The sequence below is a fragment of the Coregonus lavaretus genome (assembly GCF_964263955.1).
Source record: "Coregonus lavaretus genome assembly, chromosome: 3".
Taxonomy (NCBI): domain Eukaryota; kingdom Metazoa; phylum Chordata; class Actinopteri; order Salmoniformes; family Salmonidae; genus Coregonus; species Coregonus lavaretus.
Window position 1 is genome coordinate 69,490,040 of NC_139990.1, and position 18,246 is coordinate 69,508,285.

An 18,246-nucleotide genomic window follows, 5' to 3' on the forward strand; every position below is an offset into this window, starting at 1 on the left:
TGTAGGTGGTGAACGAAACGTATATATAACCTCCACTCAGGCTTGTCTCTCAGGAATCACAAATCTGAAAACTCAGGGAATACTTCAGATTTTTGCGAAGGCTTGGAAGGGGCGATGGAGGAGGGTTGGGGAGGGATGGGATTGGGGTGCAATGTTGGAGGAGGGTTGGGGAGGGATGGGATTGGGGTGCAATGTTTGTCTGTAACAGTTGTATGTGTGCAGTGAAAGACAAGGAAGTGTTCTGGTGCCAAATCAAAGCGCGTGACAATAACATGGTAGAGGACCAGTTTTTAATGTCTTGGCATAACAGAAAAACTCTATTTTCTCTAATCCGAACAATAATGCTTTAAAATGCCAGTTAATCATGAAGAATAAAACAAATTCATAGCGTGTCCTTAAAACTAGTTTTGACATGTGAGACTATATGAGGTGTTATTACACACAATATTGTATATATAAGTATATACTTATACTTTGTCAACATCTAATACCACATCTGCTGATGTTCTCTATTATTTTGCCCTACATAATTATATGCCATGATAGGCCTATAATATTCCTCTATTATTGTATTTTTCCCTTTATAATTGTTATTGATGGGGTGTTTAGGAGAATATTGTTACCTTATTAAGGGATTGGGGCTAGTAGTATTATACACATTGGGGTTGTCTCGTCTCAATACATGGCTAAAACATGGTATTTCAGACTATTAATGCTTGTGACTAATAGAATGTGTCATGGTTGCTTCATACCCAGATTGTTGTTATTGGGTGGTGGGATATATTATTTTCCAAGTCGTACAAGTTTAAGTAAGTGGTACGTGTTTTAACTCAGGATTTTGTCACGTAAAGAAACGTGGCGAAAGCAAATGTCCATTGATTCAGTCATGTGGGCCTATAGCGCTCATAGAACATCTGTGTCTAATAAATTCAAGTTATGTGCTTTTTAAATGAACATTTGTACTTGCTGGGTTTAGAAAATGTTGCAGTATGAATGACCTATATCCTCCCCATTAAAAAAGAGAAACACCCACGTGTATTTTGCTCATCTCTGGTTAGTAAGCCCTCTGATGATTAAATTACATCAGTTGTTTCACAATGTATCACTCTCGACTTCTCAAATTCTCCACTGGGAACTGATGAAAAGTATAATATGACTCATTTCTGACTCAATATGAGGTCATTGCTTTGATCATAACACTGTTTCACTGTTCTGGACTAGTAGAATTAAGCAATGCAAGTGCCAAACTGAATGGATAGAATGGAAACAAAGCTATGTTGTGCCTCAATAACTATATTAGCTAAATTAGTATCTTGTATGGCACAGCAAAAGTTGTTTTTGAACCATGTGTGTTTGAGAAAAACTGTTTTACCTCAACCTATTTTGACTCCCCATTGATGTGTTGTTGTCACTTGTGATTTGATTGTTGGTTGTTAGATGGGTTAGATGTATCTTTAAAGGCAAAGGACTGAGTATATTATTATGTGCTCAGGGTTACATGGAAACCACAGAAAAACATATAGGCTACTGCATAAACAAGTGACCCTTGTGTCATGTTTATGCTTTTTGTGCTATTCCATCATTTGTGATCATAGGCCATTTGATGAAGTGGTGTGGTATCTATGGGGGATGTTGCCTGTCATTTCCAAATAATGTGCATTTATTATACTGAGGAATGTATCAATGTTTACTGCCATAAACCTTTGGCTCTTGAACCATATAATCTTATGCTCTGGTATCTCAGGGTACTGGGTTGATTGGTTGGATTTGTTTTTCACTTCCTCAATGTGTTAAATGGTGTGAAGCATGCATTCCAAAAACTCTGTGACTAACAGTTTACTGATTTGTGAAGATACAATTTCCTACTAGTTAATAATAAACATCTGTCAATACTCAATGTGTTTCCTGTTGTCATTTTTTCTCCCAATGCAACAATATGTATGTTATATGTTGTTTACACATTCTTAACAATAAAGGTTTTTTTCTAGCCACTGATTATTTGCATTGAATGGTCGAAAACAGTTCCGCATTCATCTGCCAGGGGTAGTCTACTTAAGCAATAAGGCCGAGGGGGTGTGGTATATCTGTATTTGTATTTATTATGGATCCCCATTAGCTGTTGCCAAGGCAGCAGCTACTCTTCCTGGGGTCCAGCAAAATTAAGGCAGTTCATACAATTTTAAAAACATTACAATACATTCACATATTTCACAACACACTGTGTGCCCTCAGGCCCCTACTCCACCACTACCACATATCTACAGTACAAAAATCCATGTGTACGTGTGTGTATAGTGCGTATGTTATCGTGTGTGTGTATGCATGTGTCTGCGCCTATGTTTGTGTTGCTTCACAGTCCCCGCTGTTCCATAAGGTGTTTTTTTATCTGTTTTTTAAATCTAATTTTACTACTTGCATCAGTTACTTGATGTGGAATAGAGTTCCATGTAGTCATGGCTCTATGTAGTACTGTGCGCCTCCCATAGTCTGTTCTGGACTTGGGGACTGTGAAGAAACCTCTGGTGGCATGTCTTGTGGGGTATGCATAGGGGAGCGAGCTGTGCGCCAGTAGCTCAAACAGACAGCTCGGTGCACCCAACATGTCAACACCTCTCATAAACACAAGTAGTGATTAAGTCAATCTCTCCTCCACTTTGAGCCAGGAGAGATCGACATGCATATTATTTATTAGCTCTCTGTGTACATCCAAGGGCCAGCCGTGCTGCCCTGTTCTGAGCCAATTGCAATTTTCCTAAGTCCTTTTTTGTGGCACCTGACCACACGACTGAACAGTAGTCCAGGTGTGACAAAACTAGGGGGTGCCTTAAGCAATAAGGCCGAGGGGGTGTGGTATATGGCCAATATATCACGGCTAAGGGCTGTTCTTATGCATGACACAGCGTGGAGTGCTAGGACACAGCCCTTAGTCGTGGTATATTGGCCATATACCACACCCCTTCTGCCTTATTGCTTAAGGCACCCCCTAGTTGCCTTATTGTTATTATAAACTGGTTACCAACGTAATTAGAGCAGTAACAATTTAGGTTGCTTGATGTTAATAGCTAGTGTTGGTGAAACCATACAGGAGAGGAAGTACAGAACCAACGACGCTAGACGGAGAGGAATATGTTTAAGCAAAAGGCAGTTTATTAAACAACAGAGATAGCTGGTACTGCTCAAGCTACATGCATGGACCCATTCAGTTGCCTCTTATCGAGACAGTTGAAAAGGGATCAAAAACAGAGTTTTCAGCATTACTTTATACAATGCAACACAAAGGAAGGGGTCCTTCTTCTAGTCCCTTGATTGGTTCCGGAGGCGTAGGAGGCGGGTCTGCTCTGTCCAGAGTAGAAGCCCCATTTTGTGCACGGCAGAGTCCTCTGCCCTAGGCACCCGACCAGTAGAAAAAAGTGCAGTGTGTGTGTGTGCGTAACTCGTGAGGCATGAGGATGAGTGTGCGTATGCATGGAGATGTGTGTGTGAATGTGTGTATGTTCTCAAAGGAAAGTCTCGTGGGGAGCAACCAGATTGTGGCCTGTGGCGTGGGAGTTGTCCTTGAGAAGATATTGGCTCTGTCCATTGTTCTTGCATAGGAACAGCATTGATTGAAAACAAGCTCCTAACATTAAAATGGGTCATGCACAAGATTTTAGTCAGACCAAGCTATAACATTTTAATATTTACTACGACACTAGCTAGCAGGACAAGCAAACATTGTTGTGCAAATCTCTCTGTATTCTAGCAAAGCAAAGCAAAATCATATAGAATTGGAAATCCAGACACAGCTATGATTTGCTTTCCTTTTTGGTTGTGCTTGCCCTGAACTAATAACAGGCGAAACTATGTTTAATGAACAGAATATTTTCAAGCAAACATCTGCTTCTCACCTGATCGGTTAATGGCAGCTGTGGCAGCGTGCAATTTGCATAAAGTAGAGCAGAGCTTAACTTTTTCTATCACTCGGCTAGCAGGGTTCGCACCGCTCACCTTCCCACAATCCCCTGCGCATTGCTCCGCGTGCTCACGTTGAAAATGAATGGGGGGCGGAACTTCGTCTGGCGAAATCGGAAGTGGTGGAAACCCTACTTAATCCAAGATGGCCGGGTTTACGTGTTTATGTTTTAAAAGAAAGGTGTCACGTATCGCATGGTTATTATGCAAAAGAACCGAGGTGAGGAGGCATACAGTATGCAGAACCTTCACCAGTGGATCCAATACTCAACAACAACAACTATCAAGCGCGAGGGGTAGTATTTGTATGTATTCAACTGAATCTTCAATCAATGGTTGTACGGCCCTACTGTACAGAAACCACGGGGACCCTGCTCAAGTTGTTCAGTAAGAATGTTAGTACTGCGACCCATTTAGTCTGGATGTAAATGCAATGCTGCCGTGACGTGCAGTCATAGTTGCAGAAGTATCTGAGGAGAGAATCCAGAGGCTTCAAATGTGTCTTGTGTGCTTTACAGGTTGGAGAACATGGCGCTTCCCTCTGTTGGTGCGAAGAGTGTCCTTGTAAAATTGCTGGCAGCCCCCGTCAACCCTTCTGACATAAACATGATCCAAGGTAAAAAAAAAAAAAAAAGGAAAGAAAGAAAAAACAACACACACAATTTAATTTATTGTTGAGTTCCTCTCATGAATGAACTGGATTGAGTTCAAATTTATCCTAACTATAGTTGTTTTATATCCAAAGCCAATGTCCGTATTTGGTCCTGCAGGTACCTATGCCATCCTACCTGACCTTCCAGCAGTAGGAGGAAACGAGGGGGTGGCCCAGGTCCTGGAAGTGGGCAGCCAGGTGAAAGCACTCAAACCAGGGGACTGGGTGATCCCAAGAGATGCTGGATTAGGTGAGTTAATGCTCATGAGATACTACTGGGCTGAAATATCTGTCTAGGTTTACATTCAAGCCCTTTCAATGGCCCTTCATGCTTTAGAAACCAGGGGCCTCATTTATAAACCGTGCATATGTACTAAATAGACCCCAAAGCATGCGCCAGTTTTCATGCAAAAGTTGCCATTTATATAACCTGAACTTGACATGAAAATGTGCTCACCTTTCTGCAAACTTTAGACAATGTGTACGCACAGTTTCTAGTGGTTGAAGTATTGCGTTGCAAGAAGATAAGAATTTTGTGCAAATGGGGGATATGATGAGCAGGCTAATTCATAACAATAAACAGGTTAATAACAAGATGCAATCATTTGCTGTTAGTGAGAAGAGAAGAAAATCTATTTTGTTTCTTTGCATTTTAAAATAATTCAAAATAGGCATCTATTTCCAAGGCTATTATTTATTTCATTTCCATGATCATTGCATAATAAATTCCTCACCTTTTCTGTGATGGTTTTATACTTACGAGGTAGCATAGGCCTACAACAAGGATACCATTCGATAAATCTCTAATTTAATTGGACCCACTTCACAGTAGTAAAATAGATAAGCTAATTTAATTATTTTGCTCTATGCCATCCGATCCGGAGCACAGTTTATGAACGGTGGAACAGACAGTTGTCTGTTCCACCAGCTTACATCTGAATACTGTAATTTCACATTTCTTGAGTAGACAATATTGCATTCATAAACATAATCAATTTTTCATAACCATTGCAGAATAAATTCTTCACCTTTTCTGGCCATGATGAGTTCATATTCCCGAAGTAGCCATAGCCTACAACACCATTATCATGCGCATCTCTCATTCAATTGGGCCTTTTAGAATCAAGTATTTTGCTCTATGCATCAGAAAGGAATCTGGTTTATAACGTACAGTAGAGTTGAACAGGTGAACGGACAGTTTATCTTTTGCATTAAATTGTGTATGGCTACCACTGTAAGCACACCATGTTTCAGAATTCGGGCAGTGCAGCATAGGTTAGAGAAAGTCAATGCAAAACATTAAGCTCTATTAAATTCAAACGTCTGTTTACAGGTCCACAGCAATTTGCAATTGTTTTGTCTTTCATAAACCTTTTGTCTGTCAGATAGCCTAGGCCTACAGTAAATGTCACTGCAAAATGTAACATTCTGCCATCACCTAAAAAGACATTTGATCAAGTTCGCTATTGCTATTTCCTTTAGAAAAATGCATTGGCCTAATTCGAATACTTCCAAAGTATACAGCAAATAAGGGCATTATTGTCACCATAAAAGGTTACTGATGGGCGTTTTTCAGGCAGAGTTTTAATGCTCGTTCATGCGCGCACAGTTTCAGGATGGGTCTGATTTATAACGGAAACATGCGTATGTATGGCGTGCGCCAAGTTTCTAAATCTCAATATTTTTGTACTTGTGCAGTCTTCTCAGAACGCCCTTATTTGCTGTATAGTTTGGAAGTATTGGAATTAGGCCAAGACAGTATCTAAAGGAAATAGCAATGGTGAACTTGATCAAATGTCTTTGGAGGTGTTGGCAGAATGTTTTCTTTTGCAGTGACATTTGTGGTATCTGACCGTTTATGAAAGACAAAAACAATTGCAAATTGTTGTAGACCTGCATTCACTTTTTCCCGAACCTAAATATGCTGCGCTGCCCGTGAATTCTGAAACAACATTGTTTACTTGGGAAAAAATGAAACTACAGTAGGCCTACTTACAGTGGTAGCCTACACACTTCAATGCAAAAGATAAACTGTCTGTTCACCTGTTAAATTCTACTGTATGTTATCAACTGCGCACCCTGTCGGATGCATAGAGCAAAACATTTAAATTATAATAGCCTAACTAATAGTCCCAATTAAATGAGAGATGTGCATGGTAATTTTGTGTATTGCGACTATGGGAATATAAACTCATCCTGGCCAGAAAAGGTGAGGAATTTATTCTGCAATGGTTATGATATACGCTACATGACCAAAAGTATGTGGACACCTGCTCGTCGAACATCTCATTCCAAAATCATGGGCATTAATATGGAATTGGTCCCCCTTTTTGCTGCTATAACAGTCAGCGTTCCAATTCATCCCAAAGGTGTTCGATGGGGTTGAAGTTAGGCCAGTCGAGTTCTTTCACACCGATCTCGACATACCATTTCTGTATGGAGCTCGCTTTGTGCACGGGGCATTGTCATGCTGAAACAGGAAAGGGCCTTCCCCAAACTGTTGCCACAAAGTTGGAAGCACAGAATCGTCTAGAATGTCATTGTAAGCTGTAGCGTTAAGATTTCTCTTCACTGGAACTAAGGGCCCTAGCCCGAACCATGAAAAACAGCCCCAGACCATTATTCCTCCTCCACCAAACTTTACAGTTAGCACTATGCATTTAGGCAGGTAGCTTTCTCCTGGCATCCGCCAAACCCAGATTCGTCCGTCGGACTGCCAGATGGTGAAGCGTGATTCATCACTCCAGAGAACGTGTTTCCAATGCTCCAGAGTCCAATGGCAGTGAGCTTTACACCACTCCAGCCAACGCTTGGCATTTTGCATGGTGATCTTAGGCTTGTGTGCGGCTGCTCGGCCATGGAACCCCATTTCGTGAAGCTCCCAACGAACAGTTCTTGTGCTGATGTTGCTTCCAGAGGCAGTTTGGAACTTGGTAGTGAGTGTTGCAACCGAGGACAGATGATTTCTACGCGCTACAGCACTCGGCAGTCTCGTTCTGTGAGCTTGTGTGGCCTACCAATTCGCGGCTGAGCCGTTGTTGTTCCTAGGTGTTTCCACTTCACAATAACAGCATTTACAGTTGACAGGGGCAGCTCTAGCAGGGCAGAAATTTGATGAACTGACTTGTTGGAAAGGTGACATCCTATGACGGTGCAACGTTGAAAGTCACTGAGCTCTTCAGTAAGGCCATTCTACTGCCAATGTTTGTCTATGGAGAGTGCATGGCTGTGTGCTCGATGTTATACACCTGTCAGCAGTGGGTGTCGCTGAAATAGCAGAATCCACTAATTTGAAGGGGTGTCCACATACTTCTGTATATACACTACCGGTCAAAAGTTTTAGAACACCTACTCATTCAAGGGTTTTTCTTTTTTTTTTTACAATTTTCTACATTATAGAATAAGAGTGAAGACATCAAAACTATTAAATAACACATATGGAATCATGTAGTAACCAAAAAAGTGTTAAACAAATCCAAATATATTTTATATTTGAGATTCTTCAAATAGCCACCCTTTGCCTTGATGACAGCTTTGCACACTCTTGGCATTCTCTCAACCAGCTTCACCTGGAATGTTTTTCCAACAGTCTTGAAGGAGTTCCCACATATGCTGAGCACTTCTTGGCTGCTTTTTCTTCACTCTGCGGTCCGACTCATCCCAAACCATCTTGAGGTCGGGGGATTGTGGATGCCAGGTAATCTGATGCAGCACTCCATCACTCCTTCTTGGTAAAATAGCCCTTACACAGCCTGGATGTGTGTTGGGTCATTGTCCTGTTGAAAAACCAATGATAGTCCCACTAAGCCCAAACCAGATGGGATGGTGTATCGCTGCAGAATGCTGTGGTAGCCATGCTGGTTAAGGGTGCCTTTTGAATTCTAAATAAATCACAGACAGTGTCACCAGCAAAGCACCCCCACACCATAACACCACCTCCTCCATGCTTTACGGTGGGAAATACACATGCGGAGATCATCCGTTCACCCACATCGCGTCTCACAAAGACACGGCGGTTGGAACCAAAAATCTCAAATTTGGACTCCAGACCAAAGGACACTTTTCCACCGGTGTAATGTCCATTGCTCGTATTCTTGGCAAGTCTCTTCTCCGTATTGTTGTCCTTTAGTAGTGGTTTCTTTGCAGCAATTCGACCATGAAGGCCTGATTCACACAGTCTCCTCTGAACAGTTGATGTTGAGCTGTGTCTGTTACTTGAACTCTGTGAAGCATTTATTTGGGCTGCAATTTCTGAGGCTGGTAACTCTAATGAACTTATCCTCTGCAGCAGAGGTAACTCTGGGTCTTCCATTCCTGTGGCGGTCCTCATGAGAACCAGTTTCATCATAGCGCTTGATAGTTTTCGTGACTGCACTATAGAAACTTTCAAAGTTCTTGACATTTTCCGGATTGACTGACCTTCATGTCTTCAAGTAATGATTGACTGTCGTTTCTCTTTGCTTAACTGAGCTGTTCTTGCCATAATATGGACTTGGTCTTTTACCAAATAGGGCTGTCTTCTGTATACCCCTCTACCTTGTCACAACACAACTGATTGGCTCAAACGCATTAAGAAGGAAAGAAATTCCACAAATTAACTTTTAAGAAGGCACAACTGTTAATTGTAATCCATTCCAGGTCATGAAGCTGGTTGAGAGAATGCCAAGAGTGTGCAAAGCTGTCATCAAGGCAAAGGGTGGCTATTTGAAGAATCTCAAATATAAAATATATTTTGATTTGTTTAACACATTTTTGGTTACTACATGATTCCATATGTGTTATTTCATAGTTTTGATATCTTCACTATTATTCTACAATGTAAGTCGCTCTGGATAAGAGCGTCTGCTAAATGACTAAAATGTAAATGTAAAATGTAGAAAATAGTCAAAAGAAAAAAACTTCAATGAGTAGCTGTTATAAAACTTTTTACTGGTAGTGTATAGTGTATGTATTATGTTTATAAATGAAATAATGTCTACGCAATAAATCTCGCATTACAGTACTCAGACGTAGCCTACAAACATCAATAGAAAAGGTGAACCGTCTGTTCTACCGTTAAACTGCACTTCGGATTGGATCGCATGGAGCAAAATAGGCTACTTTAAATAGCTTAAGTATTTACTACTGTGAAGTGGGTCCAATTAAATGATGGGACAAATGGTAGTCTATCCTAACTTGTTGAATGCCTATAGGCTATTTTGCGAGAAGCCTATGAAACCATCACAGTCAGAGTAGGTGAGGAATTTATTCTGCAATGATCATGGAAATTAAATAAATAATAGGATATACAGTATATGCCCATTTCTAATTTATTTTAGCATGCAAAGATACATTTGGTTTACGCTCTTCTCGCTAACCGCAAATGACTGCATCTTGTTTTATATTTAGCTAGGCCTACCTGTTTTTTTTGTTATGAATAAGAGTGTCATCATATATTACGCATTTGCACAAGGCTGCTACTACTAGCCTACTATGCTTTCTTGCAATGCAATACTTCAACCACTAGAAACTGTGCGTACGCATGGTCTAAGGTTTGCAGGAGGATAAGCATATTCTCACGTGAAGTTCAGTTTTTATAAATGCCAGCTTTTGCGTGAACAGGCGCACTTATGTTTTGGGACATATTTTGTGCCTACGCAATGTTTATAAATTAGGCCCCAGGGCCTTATTCATTAGGGCGGGGCACACCGTAGCAAAACATTTTGCAACGGAAAACAAAAAAAGGTACTTGGACAAGTTTAGGTGGTCCCTCCCTGTTTCAGTCCGTTTTCTTCTATTTGGTGCCTAATGAACACGACCCTGTCCTTTTCTCTCTGTCTGAGCAGGGACGTGGAGGACAGCAGCGGTGTTAGCTGAAGACGATGTGATCTCGCTGCCCAATGACATCCCCCTGTTCTCTGCAGCCACACTGGGGGTTAACCCCTGCACTGCCTTTAGGATGCTCTCCGACTTTGAGGAGCTGAAACCAGGTGTGCTAAGTTCACCATTTCAACAAGTAGAATCTAAGCTAGCTGTTACCCATTTTTGTCCATTATACCCTTATCCAATACCTTTTTCACTCCAATACCTTTTTCACACTACTGCGCTAAGCCGAGCAGTGCTATAAGATTCTGGCCTTGTTATGCATCCACGTAAGTTGCTGGAAAGGAACATGTGAAAGTAAAATGTCAGAGCCAGCAAAGTAGGTTCAGGTTGGCCCAATAGTGTTAAAAGGGTACAAGTGAGCTTCAGTCTTTTTATACAGAACCTAACCTTCCTTCATCACACTACACTGTATAATAGGTTGATTGCACTGCTCTTTGTATGTGAGTTCATTCCAGGTGACACAGTGATCCAGAATGCAGCCAACAGTGGTGTGGGTCAGGCTGTCATACAGATCGCTGCTGCAAGGGGGATCCAAACCATCAATGTGGTCAGAGACAGGTACATCCAATTGCCAGTTTCGTATTCATTAGGTCACGTGACTGAAAATGTTTTGCAACAGAAAACGAAAATTAGCGGTAGTCCCTCGACTCCCTCCCTGTTTCAGTCTGACTTCTTCGGTTTGGTGCCAAATGAATACAACCAATGCATACTGCACTAAGCTACATTTCAAAAAGAGAACATCTGTGAATGAGTGACTGATTAAGAATTTGACCTTTCAGCAGCTGAAGTAAAACAATTTAGGGGGAGGATTCCAGCCCTAATGATAACACTGGGTTATCGGCTGGGAATCTGTGATATAATGAAAACAGCACTTTGAGTCTTGTTCTAGAACAGGGTTGTTGTAAGTAACACACTATCATAATATAGCCTACTGCCCTAATAAAGTGATGTGAGAGAGACTGCTATAGAAACTTCCTTAGAAATCAGTGACTATATTAAGCAAGGTTGCGTATTCAAGAAGGCCCCTGTATTGAATAACTGCATGTACTCGTGTGTCCCTTTTCACAGGCCAGATCTCACACAGCTTACTGATAGGCTGAAGGCCATGGGCGCCAGTCATGTGATCAAAGAGGAGACCCTGAGGCGGCATGAAATGAAGGAACTTTTCAAGGTCTGTAGATTTCAACACTGCTCTGAAGGCCTAAATGTGATAATGATCTTTCCTTGGATGTAAATTCACTATTTAATTTCCTTCTAGACCTGTCCAAGGCCTAAGCTGGCATTGAACGGAGTTGGGGGCAAGAGTGCAACAGAACTCCTCCGTCACTTACAGTGAGTATTCCGGTGACTGAACTGAACCTTCTTTGTTGCAAAAGCTTGATGTTCAGAGATTCAAGTGGATTTGTAATCTGATCAAGTAAATAGTTTCTCTCCCCCTACCTTTTCAGAGTTGGAGGGTCGATGGTGACGTATGGAGGGATGGCCAAGCAGCCAATCACTGTTCCTGTGGTAAGACTGCTACTTCCTGGAATACTACCCTTTTTCTACCATGTTCCTCTAGGAACTATTTCAAGACAGTTTATCTCTCCCGCTCACAAACATGGTGATAACTTTAAATGCTAATATCTATGGAAACCACTTGTGTGTTGTACGTACTTATAAGAAAATGGTCTGTCCTCTCCCCAGAGTGCCCTGATCTTCAAAAATGTGAAAGTGCAAGGGTTCTGGGTCACCCAGTGGAAGAGAACCCACTCTAAGGGTGAGCCAGGACTATTTAGATACAATACGCACACAAAATATGTAGGAGTCTGGAGAGACTGGTCTTTGCTCTTCATACCTCACATGCCATCATAGTGGGTCAAAGCTATTAGTGAGACACGTGATTCCTTTAATTTTGTCCCTTTGAATGTCCAGTATCAAATGTTACTTTCTTAAGCCTGCAGGTATTACATTTACATTTACGTCATTTAGCAGACGCTCTTATCCAGAGCGACTTACAAATTGAAACCACGTATGATGCTTTATAACCTGTTATGTGAATGAGTTGGTGTGTATGAGCTTCTATAATGTCTTATAATAAGGCTCTCTATGTATCTTTCCGTCTCCCCAGATGAGGGGGCCTTACGGGGAATGCTGGATGAGCTCTGCTCCCTGATCCGCCAGGGAAAGCTGACCGCACCTGCCTGTTCCGAGGTGGGCCTCCAAGACTTCCGGCAAGCACTGGACACTGCCATGCAGCCGTTCACCTCAGCCAAACAGGTCCTGGTCATGTGACCCTTCTTTTGACCAGCCCCGGCCGTTCTCAGGGTTGTGTTCATTAGGCTCCAAATGGAAGAAATCGGACTGAAACAGGGAGGGACTACCTGGACTTGTGCAATAAGAAACTGTGTTTTGCAGAAGGTGCCCGATTTGAATACGACCCTGCATACAAAATGAAGTCCCCGCACGTTCAACGGGTGCAGCACCAAGGCTGCCGTCTCGACATTGTCAGAAACACATTCAATATATGTGTATCTTCCGTAGAGGCTCAATGTCCACTATATATATGATCAGCACCACTTTAAGTCATCTTTCCTGACAACGTTCCTGGAATTCTTTCAGAATGGTCATGGATTACTTGACAACTGTTATGTGTTGTCTACGTTTGTTTCTCCTGCATGGTAACATTGTTATAGACTGGTCCCAGATCTGTTTGTGCTGTCTTGGCAACTCCTATGGTTATTACTATGCAAGATGGCACAAACTGATCTGGAACCAGGGTAACGTGGTTATGCAACACATGGTGTTCTGGTAAAACACGAATAAACATTTGGCAAAGATCAATCTATTTTAAGCTATTTTATAGAGTTCCAATTACTTGTTGTATGAACATGAGCAAATACGATCATGACATGTGGTAGACGGGTTTATTGCTTTAAAAACAATAATGCAGGGTCCAACTAGGGCTGTTATAGTGACCATATTACCGCCACCGGCAGTCACGAGTCACGACCGCAGGCAAATTCCACATGAACATTTAGTCACGGTAACTAGGCTTCTCCAAGCGCTGATGCTGCTGATGGTCATTAGTAGCCTACCAAACTTGCTAACTGCCTGGTACTCGGCACTCTATTGTCCCTCTAATCACTCTTGACGTCAATGCAAATGTTTTCGGAAATCAAATCAAACACTTCATTGAGAGCCCATGAGCTCATTTTTGCAACATTTCTATAGGCTATGCAATTGTGTAAGAAAACAGAGTTTTTAATGGCCTCTGTTAAAAAGAGGATCCCATCAGTTTTTTTTAATAGGCCTACTAAATTTATCAACTTTCCTAATATTAAGCACATTGTTTCGCTTTACAACAGGAGTATAGCCTATCTGGCTGGCATGAAAATGAACCATGGGAAAAGTGTCCTCCGTTTGCTATTTAAGTGCATAGATGACTTTTTTCTTCTTCTCCCATGCCCCTGTTACGAGACAGGCGCATGGTAATGGTTAATTCTATACTGAACAAAAATATAAACGCAACATGCAACAATTTCAATGGTTTTACTGAGTTACAGTTCACATAAGGAAATCAGTCAATGGAAATAAATAAATTAGGCCTTAATCTATGGATTAAGCAATAGCTTAATAGCTCTGGTGGACATTCCTGCAGTCAGCATGCCAATTGCACGCTCCCTCAAAACTTGAGACATCTGTGGCATTGAGTTGTGTTGTGTGACAAAACTGCACCTTTTAGAGTGGCCTTTTATTATCCCCAGCACAAGGTGCACCTGTGTAATGATCATGCTGTTTAATCAGTTTATTGATATGCCACACCTGTCAGCTGAATGGATTATCTTGCTCACTAACAGGGAAGTAAAAAAATGTGTGCACAACATTTGAGAGAAATAAGCTTTTCATGCGTATGGAACATTTCTGGGATCTTTTATTTCAGCTCATGAGACATGGGACCAACACTGCATGTTGCGTTTATTTTTGTTCAGTGTAAATCAAAGCTAATTTAACACATATTATTTAGTATATGTAAAGACAACATTAAATTAAGAATAGTCTGATGGGTGACAATATTAGTCTATCACTTGTGAATGATGTATTATCAATTGTGAATGATGCCCATCGTGTGCAGTAAGGCAAGAAACATACCTTTTTTTTTTTGTTTACTTTTTCAAATCGTAGTCGCACACCTCATGTAGCCTAGCCCATAGGCCTGTATGTTTTGATAAGGTTTGTATCACAACTAAAGTGGCCAAATGACTTCTTAATATGAAGCACATTAATTCGCTTTAAAACCGATGTAGAGCCTAACTGGCATACATAGGCAGCGCGTGAGTTTCAAGTTTGGGGAAGTTTTTCACCAAAAAATGCACCTCTAGAATAAAGCATTACATGCATAATCACATTTTTGAGACCAGTGTTTTCCTGCTAATTGATTGCGTTTTGGAACATTTGAGCTTATAGCCTACTGCCGTGTGCGCATTGCTGCGCTTATAATGTGAAGAAATAGCCTAATAGTTGATCAACATTTTAAGTTAAATGTTCTGATCTGTTGCATCAGCCTCATTGCTTAAAATAAAATAAAAAATATGCGAGTGGTTGTATTAATTTGGGATCTATCGCATCCCACAACTGTCCCAGAGTAGGCTATGTTTGGAATATTTATTTATTGCACAAAAGGACAAGTTGACCAATAGAATTAGTCAACTTTTGTACTATGGGGGATAGTAAATTGACGTAGGCTAGTGCTTTTGCTGTTCGTTAGACCTACTCATCTTGTTGGCTGATGAAAAGTAGGCTAAATGTGGACAGAATTCGATGAGGGACGCGTGCAGTTGCATCCCCAATGTGTCTGTCTTCACTTGTAGCCTACTTCTTAGCTGAGATGCCTGTGAGAAGGACCCGATCATGTGATGGGCATTGGCTAATAAGAATTGAGATATCTGAGAGCCATGTGAGTGAGACATGCTTTGGAGCGCTGCAGCCGGGAGAAGGGAATTATAATTATTATATTCAGCCCAAGGGCACAACGGCTACTTTGGCCGCAAAAGGCATGGGTTTTTTAGGGGGCATTATGGCCACACAAGGGGGATGACGCTGGGAAATTTGAGGCCTGGTGGGAATATTATCAAGTGCTTGTCAAATTGTGAATGAGAGACTGATAAAGTGTGTGCAGCCTGCACAAGAAACAAATCAGAGCTCATGCATTCCATGCAACTTTTTTCAAATCATCATTAGTCGCATCATGCAGCCTTAGAATGTATTAAAAATCTAAACATATAGCCCAACGTTTGTAATACAACTAAAGTTGCATAAATAACTAAATTAAGCATACAGTGGGGGAAAAAAGTATTTAGTCAGCCACCAATTGTGCATGTTCTCCCACTTAAAAAGATGAGAGGCCTGTAATTTTCATCATAGGTACACGTCAACTATGACAGACAAAATGAGAAAAAAAATTCCAGAAAATCACATTGTTTATGAATTTATTTGCAAATTATGGTGGAAAATAAGTATTTGGTCAATAACAAAAGTTTCTCAATACTTTGTTATATACCCTTTGTTGGCAATGACACAGGTCAAATGTTTTCTGTAAGTCTTCACAAGGTTTTCACACACTGTTGCTGGTATTTTGGCCCATTCCTCCATTCAGATCTCCTCTAGAGCAGTGATGTTTTGGGGCTGTCGCTGGGCAACACGGACTTTCAACTCCCTCCAAAGATTTTCTATGGGGTTGAGATCTGGAGACTGGCTAGGCCACTCCAGGACCTTGAAATGCTTCTTACGAAGCCACTCCTTCGTTGCCCGGGCGGTGTGTTTGGGATCATTGTCATGCTGAAAGACCCAGCCACGTTTCATCTTCAATGCCCTTGCTGATGGAAGGAGGTTTTCACTCAAAATCTCACGATACATGGCCCCATTCATTCTTTCCTTTACACGGATCAGTCGTCCTGGTCCCTTTGCAGAAAAACAGCCCCAAAGCATGATGTTTCCACCCCCATGCTTCACAGTAGGTATGGTGTTCTTTGGATGCAACTCAGCATTCTTTGTCCTCCAAACACGACGAGTTGAGTTTTTACCAAAAAGTTATATTTTGGTTTCATCTGACCATATGACATTCTCCCAATCCTCTTCTGGATCATCCAAATGCACTCTAGCAAACTTCAGACGGGCCTGGACATGTACTGGCTTAAGCAGGGGGACACGTCTGGCACTGCATGATTTGAGTCCCTGGCGGCGTAGTGTGTTACTGATGGTAGGCTTTGTTACTTTGTTCCCAGCTCTCTGCAGGTCATTCACTAGGTCCCCCCGTGTGGTTCTGGGATTTTTGCTCACCGTTCTTGTGATCATTTTGACCCTACGGGGTGAGATCTTGCGTGGAGCCCCAGATCGAGGGAGATTATCAGTGGTCTTGTATGTCTTCCATTTCCTAATAATTGCTCCCACAGTTGATTTCTTCAAACCAAGCTGCTTACCTATTGCAGATTGTCTTCCCAGCCTGGTGCAGGTCTACAATTTTGTTTCTGGTGTCCTTTGACAGCTCTTTGGTCTTGGCCATAGTGGAGTTTGGAGTGTGACTGTTTGAGGTTGTGGACAGGTGTCTTTTATACTGATAACAAGTTCAAACAGGTGCCATTTAATACAGGTAAGTGGAGGACAGAGGAGCCTCTTAAAGAAGAAGTTACAGGTCTGTGAGAGCCAGAAATCTTGCTTGTTTGTAGGTGACCAAATACTTATTTTCCACCATAATTTGCAAATAAATTCATTAACAATCCTACAATGTGATTTTCTGGAGAAAAAAAAAATCTCAATTTGTCTGTCATAGTTGACGTTTACCTATGATGAAAATTACAGGCCTCTCTCATCTTTTTAAGTGGGAGAACTTGCACAATTGGTGGCTGACTAAATACTTTTTTCCCCCACTGTATAGGAGGACCTGTTTATTTCTTAACCGCTCAACACAGAATAGCAGCATGTGCGCACTTCCTTGGAAAGCTTTTGGAGAAAATATCCTTTCTATTTTATTCAGCTATGTTCAATTGTATTCTTCATACTATAAAATAATAAAACGTAATGCCACGGAATTCTAAGCAAATCTTGTCTGCTAGATGAACTAGTGTAGCCCACAGCTGAATGGCATAGCCAGATCAGGGCCAACCATAAGGACAAAAAATGACATTTTCTTCATATCATGTTTCTTTAGACCTGTCTAAAATAAATAATGGATTTATTGTAATGGTGTAGGCTATATTAAATTGATTTATTATACTTTTTTTTAAATGTGGCTGTTCCAAAGGTCTGCATCAGTGGCTAGTAGGTTTCACGTCTACTCCTGCTTCCTTCCTCTGGCGCTCGACGTCTCCGGTCTACTAACCACCGGTCCTGGCAACCCACATTGCGCACACCTGGCAACCATTATTTCGCACACCTGCTCCCCATCATTAAGTACACATGGACCACCCCTGATTACTCTACCTTCATATAGCCCTCAGTAAGCCTCAGTCTTCAGGCAGTGTTGTTTTCTCTCACGTTCAGTACGCGGCTCATGTTTGTTATTTTGTATAGTTTCATGATTAAACTCACCTTCTGCACCTGCTTCCCTGCGTATACGTTACAGTAGACTATGAGTGGAAGCCAGGAGATGCTAAACCCGTTTATGTTAATTTATGGTCAATTACCATGAGACTGCAGTTATTTTCTTGACAATCACCGGCGGACAAAATTTAATAACCGCCACAGCCCCAGGTTCAACTCGATCTTCAAAAGATTATGAATTGATTTATTAAAATATATAG

General features: G+C 41.3%; 1 protein-coding gene across 4 annotated transcripts; it reads left to right on the forward strand.

Annotated features, from left to right (window-relative positions):
- Positions 1–4,088: 4,088 nt before the first annotated feature.
- mecr (mitochondrial trans-2-enoyl-CoA reductase) lies at positions 4,089–13,304 on the forward strand. Of its 4 annotated transcripts, none has more exons than XR_014610945.1 (11): positions 4,089–4,346; positions 4,470–4,567; positions 4,722–4,853; positions 10,429–10,572; positions 10,924–11,026; positions 11,537–11,639; positions 11,727–11,800; positions 11,917–11,977; positions 12,155–12,227; positions 12,579–13,136; positions 13,202–13,290. XR_014610945.1 is itself a non-coding variant. In XM_084156100.1 (10 exons), coding segments are annotated over exons 1-10 (954 nt in total). In that variant the 5' UTR covers positions 4,089–4,344; the 3' UTR covers positions 12,743–13,304. The 4 variants fall into 4 exon arrangements, 2 of the variants coding, with proteins under 2 accessions (XP_084012226.1, XP_084012225.1); XR_014610946.1 differs by having other exon boundaries at positions 4,089–4,338; XM_084156100.1 differs by having other exon boundaries at positions 12,579–13,304.
- The last annotated feature ends 4,942 nt before the right edge of the window (positions 13,305–18,246 follow it).